This window comes from Heteronotia binoei, chromosome 11 (assembly GCF_032191835.1).
Source record: "Heteronotia binoei isolate CCM8104 ecotype False Entrance Well chromosome 11, APGP_CSIRO_Hbin_v1, whole genome shotgun sequence".
Classification (NCBI taxonomy): Eukaryota; Metazoa; Chordata; class Lepidosauria; order Squamata; family Gekkonidae; genus Heteronotia; species Heteronotia binoei.
Genome location: NC_083233.1, coordinates 71,210,529 through 71,229,665, shown reverse-complemented (window position 1 = coordinate 71,229,665; position 19,137 = coordinate 71,210,529). Strand labels below are relative to the sequence as shown.

Here is a 19,137-nt window from a genome sequence, read left to right as displayed (position 1 = left end):
GGTTAAAAATATAATTGTTTTATTATAGCCCAAAGGTATTTTTTTTAAGAAGAGTGTGAAGGATAAAAATAATAAATCGAAGCATTTCCAGAATAGCTGATACAATATTTTATAGTTACCAGGGTAGTTCACAAGTTACTGATGTCCTCTTGGTCTAGTGGAAAACACCTGGCTCAAACAAGGTAGGGGGAAGACCAAAAGTGACTTTGAGATGCTTTTTAATAGTGACACTTAAGGCTTTATTTTTCTTTGTCAAAGGTGGTTTGCCTTCTGTCTAGTAACCGCAAGGACAAGTATGATGCAATCAAGAAATACTTGTGTACAGATTGTCCAACACCAAGCCAGTGTGTACTTGCTCGCACTTTAAGCAAGCCCCAGACAGTAATGGCCATAGCCACAAAGATTGCTTTACAGATGAACTGTAAGATGGGTGGAGAGCTCTGGAGTGTTGAGATACCAGTAAGTGGCTCTTCTCATTTTACTTCTATGGTGAATTCAGTTTGGTAACACAGTCACAAAACCCTAAAGAATTTCATATGGTTAGGTTAATGTATGTCACCGAACCATTACAAGTCCCACTGGATATGCTGCCTTCGTGTCATCTCTGTTCAGTGGCTCTAATTAAAGCCTACCTTGTAGGCTTGTTCTGAGGGTAAAATAAAGGAGAGGAGAACAATGGGGTCCCCCTTAGGCAGAAAGGTGGGAAATCAATGCAGTAAATAAGTTTAGTTTATAGGAGATAAGAAAATAGAATCTGATATAGTAATTTTCAGGAGCAAGTTGTTTTCCTTGTACCCATTCAAGTTTGTCAGTTTATAAACATAAATGTTCAGAAGAGCAGCAGACAGCTGTAAGTTGATGGGTCATAGAGAAGAGGACCAAATGGGAGCTTGGTTGAGACCACAGGCCATGCTGGAACATTACACTGGGTCATGAGATAGCAGCTAGGAATTATGGGGTGCTTGAAATTATTAGTTCATTGTTGTGCAGTCTTACGTAGCCAGTCTTCCATAGCACTATTCCCATGAAAATTTCTGCCAGTAAAAAGCATGAGAGGTGCTCTTCTCCCTTAATGTTCCTGCCTTCATTCTACAGGAGGAGAGGGAAAGCACTTCTTCCTTTTGCTGCAGAGAGAGAGGAAGGATTTCTAAAAACTGAATGGTTTTATAACTTTTCTGATTGAAAAGAATTAATTATTGTTTTGGAGTGTGCAATTTTTGTCTGTGTTTTTTCTTTGCCATTGTGTAAAACGTTGCATAAGAAACTGGTAAAATATGAAGGGAAAAGAATGGCAGATTCATTATTGAAGTCTGGGCAGAGAATAATTCATTATTTGATGCCAGATACACAAGCAGTTAACTCCTACTAAAGTGAGGAGCAGTGTGTCAGGACCCCAACTCAAGGAACAACTCAGGTCATCAGTTCAGTAGTTTATTCCAGGTATTGTAAGGCAGTACACCAGATCCTTGCTAAGACTGATGTCTTAGCCCAATGCCTCTCTATTTAACCCCTTGCTCTAACCATTACAATTCAAGTGCAAAGCACAACGCAGCAGTGGTTTTTGGCGGTACCCACTCCTCCCAAGTCTTTGAGTCCAGGTGGTTATCTGTACTTCATTAGCGGCTGACCTTGGTTGGTAGAAACAGCTTCAATAATCTTCCTCAGATACGCATGCAGAAAGCAAGATGAGCTAAGCAGGAATGCATTCAAACCAAATAATACTGTTACAGCAAAATTATGGCAAGAGGGATACAGAGAGGATAACTCTTGACAGAGTGGAGGGAGGAGTGTCTTCCTGTTGGATAATACTAAAAATCCAGGAACCTAATAAAGTTCATGTGCGGTAGAGACAAAAGAAATCCCTCAGTGAAATTCACTGCTGTAGGATGCAGATAGCTTTAAAAAAAGGATTAGATAAATATCTGGCTTGCTGCATTGACTAACTGGAGCCTTCGTGTTCAGAGGTGAGAAACCCGAACACTGTTGCTAGGGGCAGTGGGGGACATGTCTAAGACCAGCTGGTGTTCTTTCCCAGAGACAACTGGTTGATCACCATAGTGTTTGACACTGTAGGATGCAGAGTTCTTGACGAGGTACATTATTGGTCTGAACCAGTAGGGATGGGATAGTGCCTTTTGGCAGCACTGGATTTTTATGTGACTGAAAGATTTAAACAAGATACTTCACATTTTAAGTAAAATTTATGATAATATCCATGTGCAGTCTTGAAAACTGAGTTTGAAAAGTATGTTCCTAAATGGAGATATGTTGAATGTACATGCATAGTTACAGTAATATGTGCTAGATTCATTCAGGTGGTAGGTGGGAAATCGCTGCTTTAAGACTTGTGACTTATTCTTGGCTTCTCTAATACATTTTTCCTTGAAGTTGACACAACTCATGATAGTGGGTATTGACTGTTATCATGATACCACAAGTGGCAGACGATCAATTGCAGGATTTGTTGCTAGCCTGAATCGGGGAATTACACGGTAAGATAACCTCTGATTGAGAGAGCGGTATTTTCAGTAATCCAGAGCTACCTTGAACATGTTAATTGAAGTACACTGTAAAGCAGGGATGGCCAACGGTAGCTCTCCAGATGTTTTTTGCCTACAACTCCCATCAGCCCCAGCCAGTATGGCCAATGGCTGGGGCTGATGGGAGTTGTAGGCAAAAAAACATCTGGAGAGCTACCGTTGCCCCCCCCCCCCCCCGCTGTAAAGCATTTAAGTCCTTGGTTTGCATTATATCCCTTGTAAACTTACCCTTATTACGGATGGGCACAAACTGGAAAAATCCTGTTTGGGATGTGTCCCAAACCCAACCACTCTGCTGAACTGAAACATTTTGGGATGTGTGTGTATGTGTGCATGGCGCTATGGGGTCCTAGAGACTGAAATCATAGGGCATCTCCAGCTGACTCTCCTCTACCTGCTAATCACATTTGGTGAAAATTGGACCGGGTCTGGGGGGGGTGGGGGGGAGGAGGTCTGAGTTACAGAGCCCCAAACTAAGTGCCTCCAGGAAAGTGCTTTTCAGGGACAGGTTCTGGGAGTGTATAGAAGGGGAGGGAGAGACCCTGTGCAAGCTGGAGGCATCAAACTCGAAATGAACCTTCCCAGGATGCCCCTCTATGTGCCCTGATTTCAGGAGTCCAAGTTACAGCCCACTAAAAAAAGTCTCTAGCAATTAACACCTCCAAAGTTCTATGCCTTGTTTGGGGAAAGGGAACAAAGGTGGGAGTTTGGCCAACCCCTTTTCTCCGAGAGCTTAAACCTATTGGCATTTCTTAAGAGATAGCTGAGATAAGCGTGGAAAGCCATTGTCTGACTTCCTCTTTCCCAGCCTGTTCTCTGCCCAGAGGGGGAAAAAACTGTCAAAATGCAAAGCGGAGGTTTCACTCCTTTCAGACATCCCAGAAAAAAGGCATTTCTTCACATATACTGTTTTAAAGTTGATGATGAAACAACTGGAATTGTTAAAAGATTTTCTGTTCCTTGGCTCCCTTATCAACCAAAAGGGAGACTGCAACCAAGAAATCAGAAGGAGATTGAGGTTGGGAAGAGCAGCCATGAAGAAGCGAGAACAGTTCTTAGGTGTAAAGGACCAAGGTGACCAAGATGAGATTAATTTATGCCATAGTATTCCCCCATGACTATGTATTGCTGTAAAAGTTGGACAATGAAGAAAGCTGACAGAAAGAAACTTGATTCATTTGAAATGTTGGAATTTTACAGATCACCAAAAAGACAAATCAGTGTATTCCTAATCAAATCAAGCCTGAACTGTTCCTAGAAGCTAAAATGACTACAGCGAAGTTATCAAAATTTGGTCACATTACAAGAAGACAAGAGTCACTGGAAAAGTCAGTCACGCTAGGAAAAGTAGAAGATTCAACCTGAGATGGATTGACTCAGTAAAAGAAGCCATAGCACCTCAGTCTGTAGGACCTAAGCAAGCCTGTTAACAATAGGACATTTTGGGACTTCTGGGATTTGGAGAATGCTGAGCTGACCTGCCTCTCTAAGGGGGGCAGACTGGAGCTTCTGTTCGGGGTAGTAAAGGGCAAATTTTTGCCTTCTGCCTACTTTTTTCAGTGAGAGATTAGTCCAAAATATGCACAGGAAACTTTGAGGTGATTTACCTTGGCTAAAAGGGAGACCTGCGGGGGGGGGGGCTCCTTTGAGGGATTCCCGGAGAAGAGTTGCATATTCATCATCTGCAGAAGCTTACAGAGTCATTTATTTGACATAAGCTTAACAAGATCCTAATCTTCTTTGCGACTGCTAAACATCTGATGCTGTACGAGACCAGTGTTGATCTGGATAACCTTAGAAGAAGGTACTGATTATTATCTTCCATTCCGGGACTGTTTTAAAGCAAACAAAATAATATTAGAAGGTGGGAAAGAGAAAGCTTGGAAGAAGAGGAGAAGGGGTGAACTTTGGACTTTGTCAAATTAAGGACAGTGTTAAAAATTGGAAAGGAATTTATTGTTTTGTCTACCTGCGGTCGTGGAGTGAAAACACCATCGTCAGATCTGCAGTTTCTACAGTCAACACAGGAAATACGTCAATTATCGTGAGACTTTGTTACCAGTGAGAACGTGACTTGGGGCAAGCAAAGCAGGAAGTAACTATTGAAGTGGACCTACTCTAGGATTGTATTACCATAGAAAAACATTGGCGACCGTTACTGGGAGGCTAATTTTTTTAAAAAATAATATCTGAACCTGGGAAGGTCTGAGGACGGCGAAATTAGGCTCATTTGAAAGGGCAAGTTGTAATCTATCAAACCTGATAGTTGAAATTTAATTTGGTGATATCAAATTTTTCGCTGTTTTTTTAATGTCAGAGTCAAAGGTGTAACCCATGCAAGGGCTGCCTCATTGGAGAAGATGCAAGATCAGTTGGAAGCAATGGAAGCTAGGATGATGAAAGGGGTGGAAAAGATGATAAATGCTTGCAAAAAAGAACTTTAAAAAGATATTGAGGACTTTAAAAAAGAAATGGAAGTGCTTAGGAATGAAACAGTGGTGGTGTCAAAAAAAGTGCAGGAGGTAAAAGGGAAAGTTAAACTCCAGGATTCCACCTTATTAAAAATGCAAGAAAAAATAACAATCCATGACTGTAAATTGATGGAGACACAAATACATCTGAGAGGAGTACCTGAAGAAGAAGGGACAGACTTAAAAGAACATGTAATAAAAATAATTGCTGATTTCTTGGAGGAAGATCCTGAAGGGACTAGAAATATGTATGATTATATGTATAGAGTGAATTCATCATATGCCAAGAAAAATAACTTACCAAGAGATGTAGTTATAAGATATATGACAAAAGAAATGGTGGGGAAAATCTTGAATAAAAATTTTGAAAAGACATTGATAGTGGGAGGAAGCAGAGTAAGAATAATGAAAGAACTGCCAAGACAAGTGATAAATGACAGGAGAACATATAAGAAATTAACAGAAAAACTACGTGACAATGGAATGAGGAATAGATGGATAATACCTGAAGGTTTGAGCTACAAGGAAGAAGGATTACAATTACAAATACACAGGAGCTGTGTAAATTTTATGAAGAGAATAAAGGATCTGCACCATGATGAATTATAAATTATTATCTTGGAATGTAAATGGACTAAATTCACCACAAAAAAGAAAGGCAATATTTCATTGGATTAAAAAACTTTAAGAGACTATGATTTAGAAGATTTTAAAAGGGAGTGGAAAAAATTTAGAAGTTATGTAGAAGACAAGTGGAAAGTAAAAGGACTTTGGACAATTTTTTATAATGATTAAACTTTAGAAGAAAGAAGAATTAATTTTAGTTCTTCGTAATTAAGGGTATCTTTTAATGTTAGTATTTTGAGTAAATAACACTGGCGGGGGTCAAGTAACGGGGGGAGGGGTGATTAGAAAGAAGCATATGGGATAAATGAAGTTATTAACGGAAATTGTTACCATATGTTATCAAAAAAATTGTTTAAAACCAACAATAGGACATTTTGGAAAACATAAATTTATAGCATGGCCATAAGCTGGAAGTGACTTGATGGTACTTAACAGTGTGCTTTCCAGCGTGGATTTTTTTGAGCGTCATCCTAATGGGTTTTCTTGAAATCAAGTCAGAAGCTGACCTAAGTCTAATCAAAGCCACAGTTTTCCTCCTATAATATTCCTGCATTTCATGAGTCATTTCTAAGGTAGAGTGGCCTGAGTTTAAATCCAGATTGTTCTTTTACAGAATTTTGCTGGCATCTGGCCAGACTTAGAAAAGGTAGCAGGCATACATTTTCTCAGTTACAAAAAGCAGACTAATTGGCTAGTAATTAGTAGGATTCTTTTTTAAATTGGTGTTTTTATAGACTGGAGTAATTATTGCTTTGACTCAGGTTTTAGCCTCTCTACCAGATATATTGATGCATGTAAATAAGATGCTAATGATGCCCTTTGCTGTTGGTATTTACATTTCTCTTGCTCTTGGCAGTTGGTATTCACGATGTGTTGTTCAGGACCGTGGGCAAGAACTTGTAGATGGGCTCAAAGTTTGCTTGCAAGGTGAGCCTTTCCATGTCATGACTGATCTGTTTCTCTTTAGTCAGCTCTTTTCAGCAATAAGTTTTGTAATGTTGATAATTCTGTGTAAGATACTGAGGGAAAAACAACACACCTGTTGCGCATCAAAGCTTTACATTAGAAGTCAGAACCAACAAGTTTGTATTGTTCTTAATTATTCAAATGTAGTGCAGAAGACTGGTCTGCAAGTAATCTGTTTGTATGAATAGGTGGAGTACTAAGTAAAAAGCTTAGTTATAAAGACTTTGGAAGATTGTCTTGATGGTAAAATGGATAATTTTTATTAGGATAGCAAGTTTTAATTCTGCTCCCTGTCTTAGTGATTCCCAAAGCATTCAATTCTGTTCCTTTAAAAAAAAAAAACCTGTTCTTTGGTCCTAGAATTTTTCCTTTTGCTCATAGAACATTGCATGTTTTGAAGGCTGTGGTTGATTGCGGGTGTGTGTGTGTATGTCTGGTCTACGCTTGGGTTTGTTTTAGCAAGCACACTTTCGACATGGCCTTTCTTTTTTGATTTATTAGTTTTTGAAGTGGCAAGATGAGCTCTTCCAGGCATTTATAAATATAATATTAAATCTTGTAATGAGAATTATTTGTTCTGCTGATGCTTTTTCCTGAAGCTGCTTTAAGGACATGGTATACCTACAACAACCGCATGCCTGCCCGCATCATTGTGTATCGAGATGGTGTTGGAGACGGTCAGCTGAAAACCTTGGTTAACTATGAAGTTCCTCAGTTTTTGGAATGCTTGAAAGCTATTGGGAAAGACTACAGGTTAGGCCACTATAGTTGATACTAATGTGTGTTGGCTAACAGACATAGGAGGCAGTATCAGGGTCATCTGGTAGCCAAGACAAACTAGCTTTATTGTGCCACTCTTCATTGGTGAAGCAGAACTTGACTGCTCTTAATGCATGTTAGGAGGTTGTAACTAGCACAGATTACTTTATAGTAACATTACGGACCAAACCTATTGGTGTTGACCTTTAAAAATTTTGAATAGTACATCATGAGTTCCATGATGGGCACAGTTCAGCTTGAATGTTAGTGCAGTAGCTCAAACAGGTTACACAATTTTGTGACTTGTTTCTCTGGGGCTTGTTGTTGCCAGATTTCTACTGGAGGGATGGGGTTGGCAGAGGTTTGCTACATCTACATTTGCATTTATTACTGCAATAATTTGTTTTCTTAACATTGCTGCTTACTTCAATGATTCAGAATTGTAGAGATTGGTCTTTTTTTAAAAAAATCTTAGTAATGGAATGCAGTGCCAAATATCTCCTGAAATTTTAAATAGAAGCCTTTTATTATAATTGTCTGAGCCTAAACTACATATATGATTGTCTAAAGCCCTAAGTTAACAGTAATAGTGGTGAAGAAGCGTGTGAATACCAGGTTCTTTGCTCAAGTTGGAGGAAGACTTCAGAATCCACCACCCGGCACAGTGATTGATTTAGAAGTTACCAGACCAGAATGGTAAGTCACTTGTAAAATAAATACTGGCAACTTGAAAAAAGCTTGTGTATAACTTAAGAGACAATTGATTTTTTTTTTTAATTTCAAGCTTGTTTGCAGGAAGGGCGGCCTAAAAATGATGGTAAATCAAATCAAGCTTGTGTCAGAAAATTAGGAGATATTAAGAACATAAGAACATAAGAGAAGCCATGTTGGATCAGGCCAACGGCCTATCAAGTCCAACCCTCTGTGTCACACAGTGGCAAAAAATGTTATATACACACATACACTGTGGCTAATAGCCACTGATGGACCTGTACTCCATATTTTTATCTAAACCCCTCTTGAAGGTGGCTATACTTGTGGCCGCCACCACCTCCTGTGGCAGTGAATTCCACATGTTAATCACCCTTTGGGTGAAGAAGTACTTCCTTTTATCCGTTTTTCTTGTATTGTGAGAAAGGGAGAAAAGTATTAGATTGCTTATGCCAGATGGTTTTTAGTAATCTAAAATTACTTGGTAATCCTTGATTAGCTATTGATGCATTTGTAATTTTTTTCTTAAGAAGCAACTTTGGTAACAATAGGTAGGTTCACTGAATTTCAGCAGTATATCAAATGTATCTTTGGGTTTTCTATTCACACAAGATAGATGATGAAAACTGCGTGTGTTCCCTTGTGGCTAGTAAATTTCTGTATCTAATACTGAAGTCTGGTCCCCAATTGCGGATATCTGAAGCTTCAGATTGGGGTCACACTGATGCTAAAAAGATTTTTCCTGCAAACTTTGGGAACCCCCAGGTTTGCAGAAGAATATGAAATGTTAAAAAAAATACATTCAGGTGTTAAATTCCCCCTGATCTAAATAAAGTGTTGTCTGCATATGTACAGACAATGCACTCACATTAAAAGCTGGCAGTAGTAGATGCCAGAAGCCTCTCTGGACCTGTCAGCAGTGGTGCGGCAGTGGCTGAAGGAAGGTGATCAGTGAGCCAGAATAAAAGACTGGATGGAAAGAAGATAAAGCTGATGGGGGGAGGAGCATAAAAGGTAAAAAAGGAAAATGAAAAATGGGGGGAGATGGGGAAACAAAAAGAGTGAGTGGGGACAGAGGCTGCCTAGAGGAAAAGAAAAAAAAATGAGGGAGAGAAGTCAGATAATCATACTCTTCCTGCATCCTCCCATGAGTCTTCACAGGGTTACATCCAGTCTGGTTTGTAGTCATACAAAATGTAAGTAAGCTGAGTTTATAGTTGAACAAACCAGTACATTTTTTGCTGTGTCCCCCTGTATTTGGGGAGAGAATTAGACATTCCAAGCTGAGAAGACTTAAGCAGAAAATTCTTGCTGTGAAGTAGGATGTTGGATTTCCAAAGGGTAAAATTGGAGTGGAATTCAGTAAACTAAACTATGAAGTTGCACCGTGTAGTTTTAATAGCAAGTAACATTGAGAGGTTTTTTTTCCTTCCTCATAGGTATGATTTCTTCATTGTGAGTCAGGCTGTAAGAACTGGCAGTGTTTCCCCAACCCACTACAATGTCATCTATGACAATAGTGCATTGAAGCCAGACTACATGCAACGGTTAACATACAAGCTCTGTCATATGTACTATAATTGGCCAGTAAGTATTAGAATTAAAGTGTGGGCGGGGGGAGTTTTCTTTGTCCACATACATCATTTCTGCAGAAATCCACATGAGGAAGAGGCATTGTGAAAAAGGCTTTGCCCTCCAGTGTGAATCGTGTAGTGTAGTGTGGAATGACAGCTCTGTAGGGAGAGGCCATGACTTGGTGATAGAGCATCTGTTTGAATGTGGAAGATTCCAGCTTCAATCTCTGACATGTCTGGTTTTAAAGGATCATGTAGTGGAAAACTTAAGCACCAAGGCCTTGGACAGTCAATTCTAGCCATAATAAACACTGATCTTGATAGGCCAGTTGTCTGAGTTGGTATAAGGCAGCTTCATGTGTCTGATTTGCACTAAAAAGGCTTGATGGGTGGCAGAGCGCAAATAATCATTGCTTTTCCTTGTTGGGTCTTTCATGATATTCCATCTGGCTTCAGGAACACAACATGTAAATGCTGTGTAATATCTAGGCATTCTATTCTTGGGGAGGGGTGTGTGTTAAGTTGAATATGGAAAGCCAAACTTCAGGTTTTTGGGCTTGGCCAGCAAGTCTCTGGTTTAGATCTTGCTTGACTTCTAATTGAGACTTCTAAAATTCTGTCATCTTTGTAAAACACTTTCTATGTTATCAGGTCTGGAGTCAAACAATGGAGGAATCAAGGTTTTATTCCTCATGACAAAATTCCCAGTTTCCTGCTAGTTCTGACTCTGTTTCCCCAAAAGCTCAGTGTGTTTATGTCTGAGGAAAAGCCTGAAATTGCACTTACGTTTTTTGCCACATAGGAGGAAGGGCCTCCAATGTCAGAGCTGCTCATTATATTTGTTCTGGGAACAGATCAGTGTATGAGTGCTTTGGCATTGTATAATTAGGAAGGCAGCAGCTTTAGATTCAGGGAAGGCATGTGTCTTGTCCTCCTAAAAGAGAAGAAACTACATGTAACTTTGTCTTCTCCACAGGGTGTTATCAGAGTGCCTGCTCCCTGCCAGTATGCACATAAATTGGCATTCTTGGTGGGCCAGAGCATTCACAGAGAACCCAACCTGTCTCTTGCGGAGACTCTGTATTACTTGTGAACCTACCCAAGTATGGAAAGAAAAAATGCCTGTGGGGCACATTTTCCTTAAAAAAAGAAGCCTTCAAGTTCTCAAAGCTGGACTACTAGATGTCTGCTCCATCATGCTGTGCTATTTCACCTATGTCAAGGTATGACTGTTAGGTTGCCAGCCATAGAAGTTTGACTGCACTGCATTGTTTTCTTCGCAGACCTTTTTTTTAAAATGTTCATGCTGTAATCCAAAATTGTTGTGCCATCCCTTTTCCAGTAAAGTTGTTATTTGTGTTGAAGCACATTTTATTTGACTGTTTTGTACATATGGCTTTGTCTTTGGAGGGTATGGGAGAAATAGGCAAGATCAACATAATTGGAGGTGAATGTTCAGAAATAATGAGTGCCAGTCTTGTATGATTAGGGCTGGCACCCAGTTTCAGAATCTAGTAGAGTTAGATAAATTTGGGTTCATTACCAGAGCTTTAATGCAGGTGCTTTTGGTGAGATTGGAGAAAGCAATTAATTAAAAAGCTAACCTTTGAACATTAGTTACAGGAGGTTACCAGTATTTCTGTTCCAGACTGTACAAATCTGTCAAGAGTTTTGACATGAGTCTTATCCTATATAGTTTCTGTCTTCCCAGAACAAAAGTTTTTAGTTGGGGAAAAAACTCATTAATAAAGTGTTACACAAGTGTGAAAGTTTAAAACACAATTGCTGGTTAACTTTTCCTGCACCTAGATGTTGAAAGTGTGAAGATTTTTCCAGTATTTCCACTAGGTGCTAAGCATACTGACTGGGAAGCCAGTCCCATTGTGCCTCCCCTAAATATTGGCCAAGTATATTGTTTCTGTTCAGTTTTCATGTCTAGGGCTGAGGCCATGGGTGACCCCAGTTCTGTGCTTGGAGAGGAAAAACATACTGATATGAGTAAAACAGCAGTGCAACATATTTGTTCCAGATTTTGGCTGTTAGAAAGGAATTAAACATAGGAATATTAGATTTGGTCAAGGGTCATTTACGGGATAATGGCACAAGCTGGATTTCTAAAGGTGGCTTTGTTACACAATGGTATGTGGTGTTTGCAAATGCTACCTCTAGTATTGATAAGTTTTAATTTGCTGAGTAAAGAGGCAACAAACTTCTACAAAATATCAAATTTATTTATATAAAATATTTTTACACATGAACAACTGTACACATGCACACGCCCACACAATACTTTACCACAAATTTAGGCCAGTGTTTTTCTTTAATTTCATAAATCTAGCACACGATTATTTTACAGGAATTTACATTATATTTCTTTGAAGACACAATGGGGAAAAGCTTTGATCATTCATATTATAAACCTTCCATCAATTACAAAAAGAAAGGCAGTCTGAAAAGTATGTATAAACAGTAAAAAGAATTTACAAATGGACAAGTTACAAAAGAGTAACAGCCAAATATGTCTGCCAGCAACTACATCCTTTTCCCTTCTAGATTGTGATGCCAGTAACAGGAAATAACGTGGCAAACCTTGCATTCTGCATATCAGTTTTAATTATTCTTCCTGGCGAAGGCCAGTGAATAACGCGACTTACTCACTGTAGTACTTCCTCACCTTTGGGTCTAGAGTACTTTCCAAGATCAACAATACCCCCCCAAATAGTGTTCAGTTTGAATCTGCATTTCAAGATACATTTTTTAAAACTTCTCTAGCTGTTGGAATACTGAGACCTTCGTTTGCCAGTACCAGTGCCTGCATTTTTTTTTTTTAAATGGCTTGAACAGGGTGTGCATTTTCTGGCTAGTGTATGCAGTAGATCTGGCTTTTAATGTACTTGAAAGGTTGATTAGCAGAACTTATACAGATGTTTAAAAATGCATCTTGCACAACACTTTCAGACTCCCAAGAATTACATCAGACACTGAACGGAGTCAGCAACACCAATTAACTTGGATCTTTTATATTACCAATGTCTCAGTGAGGGATGGAAAGACAAGTTGAATACACAGTACATACAAAGTATACGCTGTATAATTTAGACAGTACAAATCATTGTGCATTAATAAGGCAAACATCAAGGCGGAATAAACTAGGAGTTTCAAGACCATTTATGTGTAAAGAAGATGGGGAATGAACAATAGAAGAGGGATCAAAGAACAAGATTTCCTTTTCTCCACTTTGAGGGTGGAAAATGCACCAAAAATGTTAAGAGGAGGAAAGTTGCCTTGTGAAATGGATGGTTCTGATGTTTCTTAATCCCGTCAGTCTTCCCTTTTTGTTTTAGAGAAAGAGATGCAAGTTGGCAACACTGTGCTTTTGGGTAGCAATGCTACGTTGATTTGTGTGTGTGTTTTCTCCTCACCACAGGATTTTAAGTAACTTAACAAACAAGTCAGTTGTTTCTGCTGATGTTGGAATGTGCTAAGAAATGGCCAGGCTCTATAAAAAGATGTTCTGAATAGTCATGAAAGCCCTAGTTTTGAAGTGTTTGTAAATTTTTATTTTTTTAAAAAAATACATATATCGGAAGCTTTACAGGTTGTCCAGAAGAACACGGATTCATTTCACTGCACCAAGCTTTTTCAGAAGTTTCTTCCCTTTGGAGAGCAGCCCCTTTTTCTTTTTCGAGGACAATTCCCTGCCTCTCCCGGGACTACCAGAACCCACAGATGACGTAGGTGACCCCGAATGGAGATGGACTGTGGGGGATGGTGCTCTCCTTGGTGATGTACCTGTATTCTCAGGAGGAACCTAGTAGGTACATTATTACAGTTTACTGAATGGTTTGAAAGCCAGCAACAACAAGAAAGTTGGTAACAATTTTTTTTAATTACCCACTTGGTTTTGGGGTGTTTGTTTTTTTGGACAATCATTTTATGCCACAAGACAAAAAGAACTTGTGGTGCTTACCAAAAAGTCACAAGGGACAGCATATACAGCTGAAGTAAAGACTTGACTTCTCATGTCCTCTTTTTTTTTTAAACAGTGACCCAGGGAAGGAATTTGCCAAAAATAAAATCGCTTTTTGTATTTTAATATTAGTGGTGATTCTGCAGACATGAGTAAGTGAGCTACATACTACAAGTGGCAAGTTCTATATACACCAGCCAGTTTCCAGAGGGAATCACCGATTGTTAAGATTAATAAATTAGAACACTAATTGTTGAGATCCTTTGAATGCTTTTTTAAAAAATGCTTTGTTGAGCATACCGTATATACATATTTTGAGAAAATGGCACACTGGTTGAAAGAAAAAGCTAAATGAACCTTAATTGTAATCAAAGAAAGCTTGAAGCCCCCTTTCTGCTCTGTGTGGCAATGTGATTACACATTCCAGGTGAAATAGGGTTGCTTGGTGATGTGCTGCAGAAATATGTGGAAGAATCATTTGAGAAGAAACGACTGCACCTCGAGCAACTACAGCTCCTGCTTAATACTGTTAGCCCCATTAACAGTTCTTTCCAGCAGCTGTGACAAAATCTATGCGATAGATGAAGATAAAATTAAGCAAAGGGGTCACAAGCTTACTTTGGTCGCAAATCAAGGTCTTCATCTAATGAAGAAAACCAAATCAAAAGAAACCACTCTGTAGAAGCACCCCAACGTACACCTGAAGATACCATAGAGTGAGTTCTAATGCATTCATTCACAGGTCGAGCTGCAAGGTTCACATTGACAGTTATTGCATTGATAAACCAAAAGAGTGGCTGAGTGCTTTGCAAATGCAGGTGTGGAAAATGGCATTGCAATGAGCATTACTGCATTGGGATTGCCAGCGGCAGGCTCGCATTACTCCTGACCAGAAGAGACGTTTTAAGGCAAACAGTTGAAGCAGATATTTTGAGGTTAGAGGTTTCAGAAATAACTACCCCTTTTTGCAAGTGCCATGTTTTATCTGCTTACAGTGTTATGCTTACTGTTTGAGGGTTGGGATTTTGTGCTTTTTTTTTTTTTTGCCCCCTCTTGAGTTGGGACTTTTCTCCCAGATTGGCTAACAATGCAATATGCAGCTCCTCTTTGGAGTTAGACACTAGGAACACTTTTTAAAATGCAAACAAACATTAAGTTCAGTAAGAAATATGTTCCAAATGTTAAACCTTATTTACCAACATGAGCCCTGAATATAAGGAGAAAGAGAACCATGAGACAACAGTCAATTTTGGTCATTTTTCTGACTACGTATGCCCTAGAAAAGTTGATTTGAACACGCATACCAGGAAACTCTGCAACCAGCCAGGGCTAAGAGTGGTTTTGGAGACATATTTCTCATTTAGTTTCTGCACATTTAAGTGCCAGGATGGCTGCATTAGATATTGCCAGCTAGCTTGGGTTGGTATCTTTATTGGTATCTTCAGTTGCTCACTTACGTGAAGGCTACATTGCCTTTTTTAAGGTGTGAAATGAACACTCTTCTTCTGTTCCCAAGCAGATGAGCAAAGAAATAAAAATATATATAAAATATAATATATAAAAACTGCAGTGATGAAAGAAGACAAGTGAGACACTACATATGAAATAATTTGTCCTTCAAGGGTGGGGAACACAATGGCAGTAAGGAAACCTTGGAAGGGCTTATGACCTATGGGCAATGCCCACAGCAACATCTGTCCTATATTTTTCCCCCTTCCAAGCCCTGTTCTGCTATCATTAAACCTAAGTCTACATGCTGCGGAAGTAAATACTTGTACAAGATAGAAAATGCTTGTGAAGCTAAAGTTATATTGTAATGAACCAAACAGAATTAATGGTTCATTCTTAATGTCCATGGTACTATATACACACTGGCAGATGAATGCACTATTTCTGTTTTTAACTGGTACTTTCCCCAAGTATTTCCTGAAAACAAAAGATGGAATTTTAAAATAAAAAAAAAAACTCAGTCTGAAATGGTATACAAGAAGGGAAAAACAAATAGCACAATGTGTGTTTTTCTTTAATGCTTGCTTACCCTTTTTGCTTTTGTACGTATTGGTGTATCTTGAGGAGCATATCGTGACGGGGCATCAGATAAATAGACTTCTACATCATCAGGCACTTCTTCAAGGAAGTTTGAAGGAACCAGACCTTTCTGGCCATTAAGCTCACCCTGCACAATGAAGGAGAAAGTGGGAAATAAAGAAGGGACTTGGTTGTAATCTAAAACATTTTAGAGCACTGTGGAGGTGATACTTTTTCACACAACTAAGAGTCAAAGGAAAGGGAGGGATGTTGTTGCAAATGGCCTGCCTTGCTTACCTGTTCACTTTTTGCTCTTAATATTTGCCACATAATAATACCTGTCTACAACTTCACAGGCTTCTGACCAAGCTGCAGGAGAACCTAAGGGGGTGTATGCCCCTATCCCAGGATACTGGGAGCTAGCTCTGATGGACCCAAAGGGAATTGTATGTGGTTGCCAGTCTTCTGCTTTTGCTGAATACAAGTCAGGTAGCATGGCTATTACTAGACTGTTACAGCTCTTCAAATATAGCAGAAGTCAAAATGTGGAGGAGGGTGCTACGCTGGAGAGGATTTGCACGCAAAATGTGAAATTGTATCGAACCCTCTGTGTTCAGAAGTCACAGCAAACCTCTTGTGTCCATTGTTTGTCCTCATGCTTTCTCTTCCCTCCCCCCAGTGCCCTCTTAAAGCCTTGAATTAAGAGCCAGCTCTCATGGTATCTGAATAGACTGTTTCAAGCAAAGAGAGGAGTTTGTTTCAGTTCCAGAAACTGCAGGTCAGAAACGTGTTTTATTCCACATGCAGTCTGCCAAAACAGACTCCTTTGCCTACGCCATCAGTTTGCGATTTTGATGGACATAGCTACCTGTAAAAAACTAGTTAAGCATTTGCCATGGCTAACATTCCTCCCCTGTAGCTAAAAGAAAACTTGCTGGCTAACCAAGTACTGGGCATGCTGCAGTTGGAAAGCACTTACATAATAAAAACCATCTTCATCGATTTCTCCAATGACTGTAATAATATCTCCTGTACAAAATGTCAGCTCAGCCTGTAGAAAGAATACAAGACAAAGCATCGCATTCGTTTTGCTCCTTGCAAAGGGTCGATGTGTTTCATGCTGTTTCAGGTGGCTGGCAAACAAGTATACGCATTAGCCCCTGCATTTGCAATGGAAGTGCTAGTACGCCCACATGGGACTGAAGGGCTGCACCAGTGCTTCGTTCTTGTGGCCCTTACTCACCCAGGGAAATGCTGTTAGCCACTTTGGAGACAAGCAGCAGGTTTTTTTCCCAGCCCAGTTTGGCTAGGGATCCTGGAGGAGGGGTTGCCATTTTCTGGGTATGGAACGGGTCACTGGAAGTGTGGGGGGGTAAGTATTTGTGAGTTTCCTCCATTGTGCAACAGTTTGGACTAGATGACCCTGGAGATGCTCTAAATAGGGAAGCAAGGAACTCCAAAGCTGTTCTCTGTTGAGCAGGGAACTACCTGAAGAATATGTTAGCATCATTTGCAAAGCCAAGCTGCAGCAATTGTACTGGTTGTGTTTGCCATGTTATCACCAGCTCTCCCAAGGTACAAGATAAGGGCTACTGAAATACAGACATAAAGAGTCCAATGAGAGCCTGGTGAAAGGGTCTAAGCAGATGTGACTTGCAGGAGGGGTAGTTTTGCTTAAATTGTGTGTAAGTGCCATCAGTTGGCTTCCAACTTAATGCTGACCCTGTGAATTGATGACCTCCAAAATGTTTTATTGGTACCCATAGCTCATCTTTAAGTCCCTGCTCTCACAGCATTTGTTACTGCAGGAATAAATAAAAACTTTCAAATGAAATGGGTGTGCTGAAAGCATGTTAGGCAAAGCTTGAGTATCTAGCAGACCTGCTAGCACACCTTGATTTGGGGGGTGATCTGACATCTCTCACGAGATTGAAAGTACAATTGTTTGGGGCTGTGCTTTTCCCCTGTAGAAGACATGAAAGTGCACTCCCCATCCCCCTAAATGAACAATAATGTAGGTTTCTGAGAAGGGTTTCAATGCTGCTTCAGTGAATACCTCAACGTCAACGTTGGGAGAGCTCTCCCTTGGGTCGTAGTCATACAGAGCCACCATTCTCCTTGTCGATGCGGCAGGTTGGCGGCGGCTGCTCCGGCTCCTTTCTGTTCCAACCAAAAGGGAAAAGCTATCAAAATTATTCTTACACAGCTAGTGATGCAGGTTTCTCAACCAACTGGGTTTGCTAGGAGCCTGCCTGGTAGACCAATCCATCAGTAACATTTCTTTAAAAATAAGCAGAGGTTCGTTCATTGGCATAGTTTCTAATTTTTGGACAGTTTTTGCTTGCTCACAGTACCAGGCTGCTAGATACATGGATTTCTTTTTTCTCTAGTCACTTTGTTGTTCAAGATTGTTCTGAAGACAGCAATTTAATGGAGACCAAGTTGGAACAGCTCTAGCATTCAGTATTACACAGGAAAACAATTTAGCATTCTACTCTGAGTGCAGCACAAGAAGACCACCCTGCTAACACAAGGGACCTAATGAAAAAAATCCCTCCCACCCCACCTCCACTGCTGGGGCTAATTCGTACATTAGCAAACCCAGGTTTGCCGCAAGTTTGCTCATCAGAAGAGGACTGCAGATTTATACCCTGCCCTTCTCTCTGAATCAGACTCAGAGCAGCTTACGATCTCTTTTTATCTTCTCCCCCCACAACAGACACCCTGTGAGGTGGGTGAGGCTGAGAGCTCTTAAAGCAGCTGCCCTTTCAAGGACAACTCATGCGATAGCTATGGCTAACCCAAGGCCATTCTAGCAGCTGCAAGTGGAGGAGTGGGGAATCAAACCCGGTTCTCCCAGATAAGAGTCAGGGTGGCCTAGCTGGCTTCCCGGAAAGCACACTTCAATGGCACAAGTTAGCAAATGCATACTTGTTGCAGTCACGCTTTTTCAGTTTTAGGTCCACACTCGAAGAAATTAGGTATAGCCAGGTCTAAAAATATGTGATGGGGACTTCAAGGATTTCTTGAGGAAGACTGGCTTCCAGCTGACACAGTTCAATTGGATGGAAGTACTCCCTGCCCTCATTCTTGCTGTTGCATTGAAACTTCAAGGAGAGCAAAAGAACCCATGTATTCATTAAAGCGGATAAGACACTATTCACAGTCTAACCCAGGACAGGAAGTTATGGCCAGCCGTATCCCACTGTCTCATGGAGTGCAGTCTCGGAGGCTGGGCAGTTGGTTGTGCAAATAGAAACAGGACAACTACCTGAACACATCTCTGCAGAATATGACATTAACATGTGACCTCAGTGGCTGCACAACATGGCTGCTATGATGACCATGCTAGCATATCCCAGTGATCCCTGGTAAACGCATCTTCACAGAACCCTGCAAGATCAATAAGGGATTTGCATGTATGGCAGGGTGGTGGAGAAGCTACCACCTAACTAGAGCTCAAGAAAAAAGCATATACGTACCATGAGTAA

At 40.2% G+C, this 19,137-nt stretch overlaps 2 protein-coding genes across 14 annotated transcripts in view; one reads left to right on the top strand and one right to left on the bottom strand.

Annotated features, from left to right (window-relative positions):
- Positions 1 to 11,012, top strand: part of PIWIL1 (piwi like RNA-mediated gene silencing 1) — a 31,262-nt gene extending 20,250 nt beyond the window's left edge. The window contains exons 15-21 of the mRNA XM_060249481.1: positions 259 to 459; positions 2,389 to 2,492; positions 6,495 to 6,565; positions 7,204 to 7,357; positions 7,934 to 8,059; positions 9,514 to 9,661; positions 10,625 to 11,012. Of these exons, the coding sequence (XP_060105464.1) occupies positions 259 to 459; positions 2,389 to 2,492; positions 6,495 to 6,565; positions 7,204 to 7,357; positions 7,934 to 8,059; positions 9,514 to 9,661; positions 10,625 to 10,741 (921 nt within the window). The 3' untranslated portion in view covers positions 10,742 to 11,012. The remainder of the gene's footprint in view (positions 1 to 258; positions 460 to 2,388; positions 2,493 to 6,494; positions 6,566 to 7,203; positions 7,358 to 7,933; positions 8,060 to 9,513; positions 9,662 to 10,624) is intronic.
- An 846-nt stretch (positions 11,013 to 11,858) lies between these two features.
- The window catches only part of RIMBP2 (RIMS binding protein 2), a 247,362-nt gene continuing 240,083 nt past the window's right edge, over positions 11,859 to 19,137 (bottom strand). For 9 of the 13 annotated variants that reach the window (XM_060249244.1, XM_060249246.1, XM_060249247.1 and 6 more), the window contains 4 exons: positions 17,703 to 17,806; positions 16,626 to 16,697; positions 15,657 to 15,794; positions 11,859 to 13,459 (listed from right to left, as the gene is read on the bottom strand). In XM_060249244.1, coding sequence (XP_060105227.1) covers positions 13,268 to 13,459; positions 15,657 to 15,794; positions 16,626 to 16,697; positions 17,703 to 17,806 — 506 coding nt within the window. In that variant the 3' untranslated portion in view covers positions 11,859 to 13,267. Of the gene's footprint in view, positions 13,460 to 14,913; positions 15,124 to 15,656; positions 15,795 to 16,625; positions 16,698 to 17,702; positions 17,807 to 19,137 lie in introns of those variants that run through there. The other 4 variants (XM_060249248.1, XM_060249255.1, XM_060249251.1 and 1 more) reach the window with 1 other exon arrangement.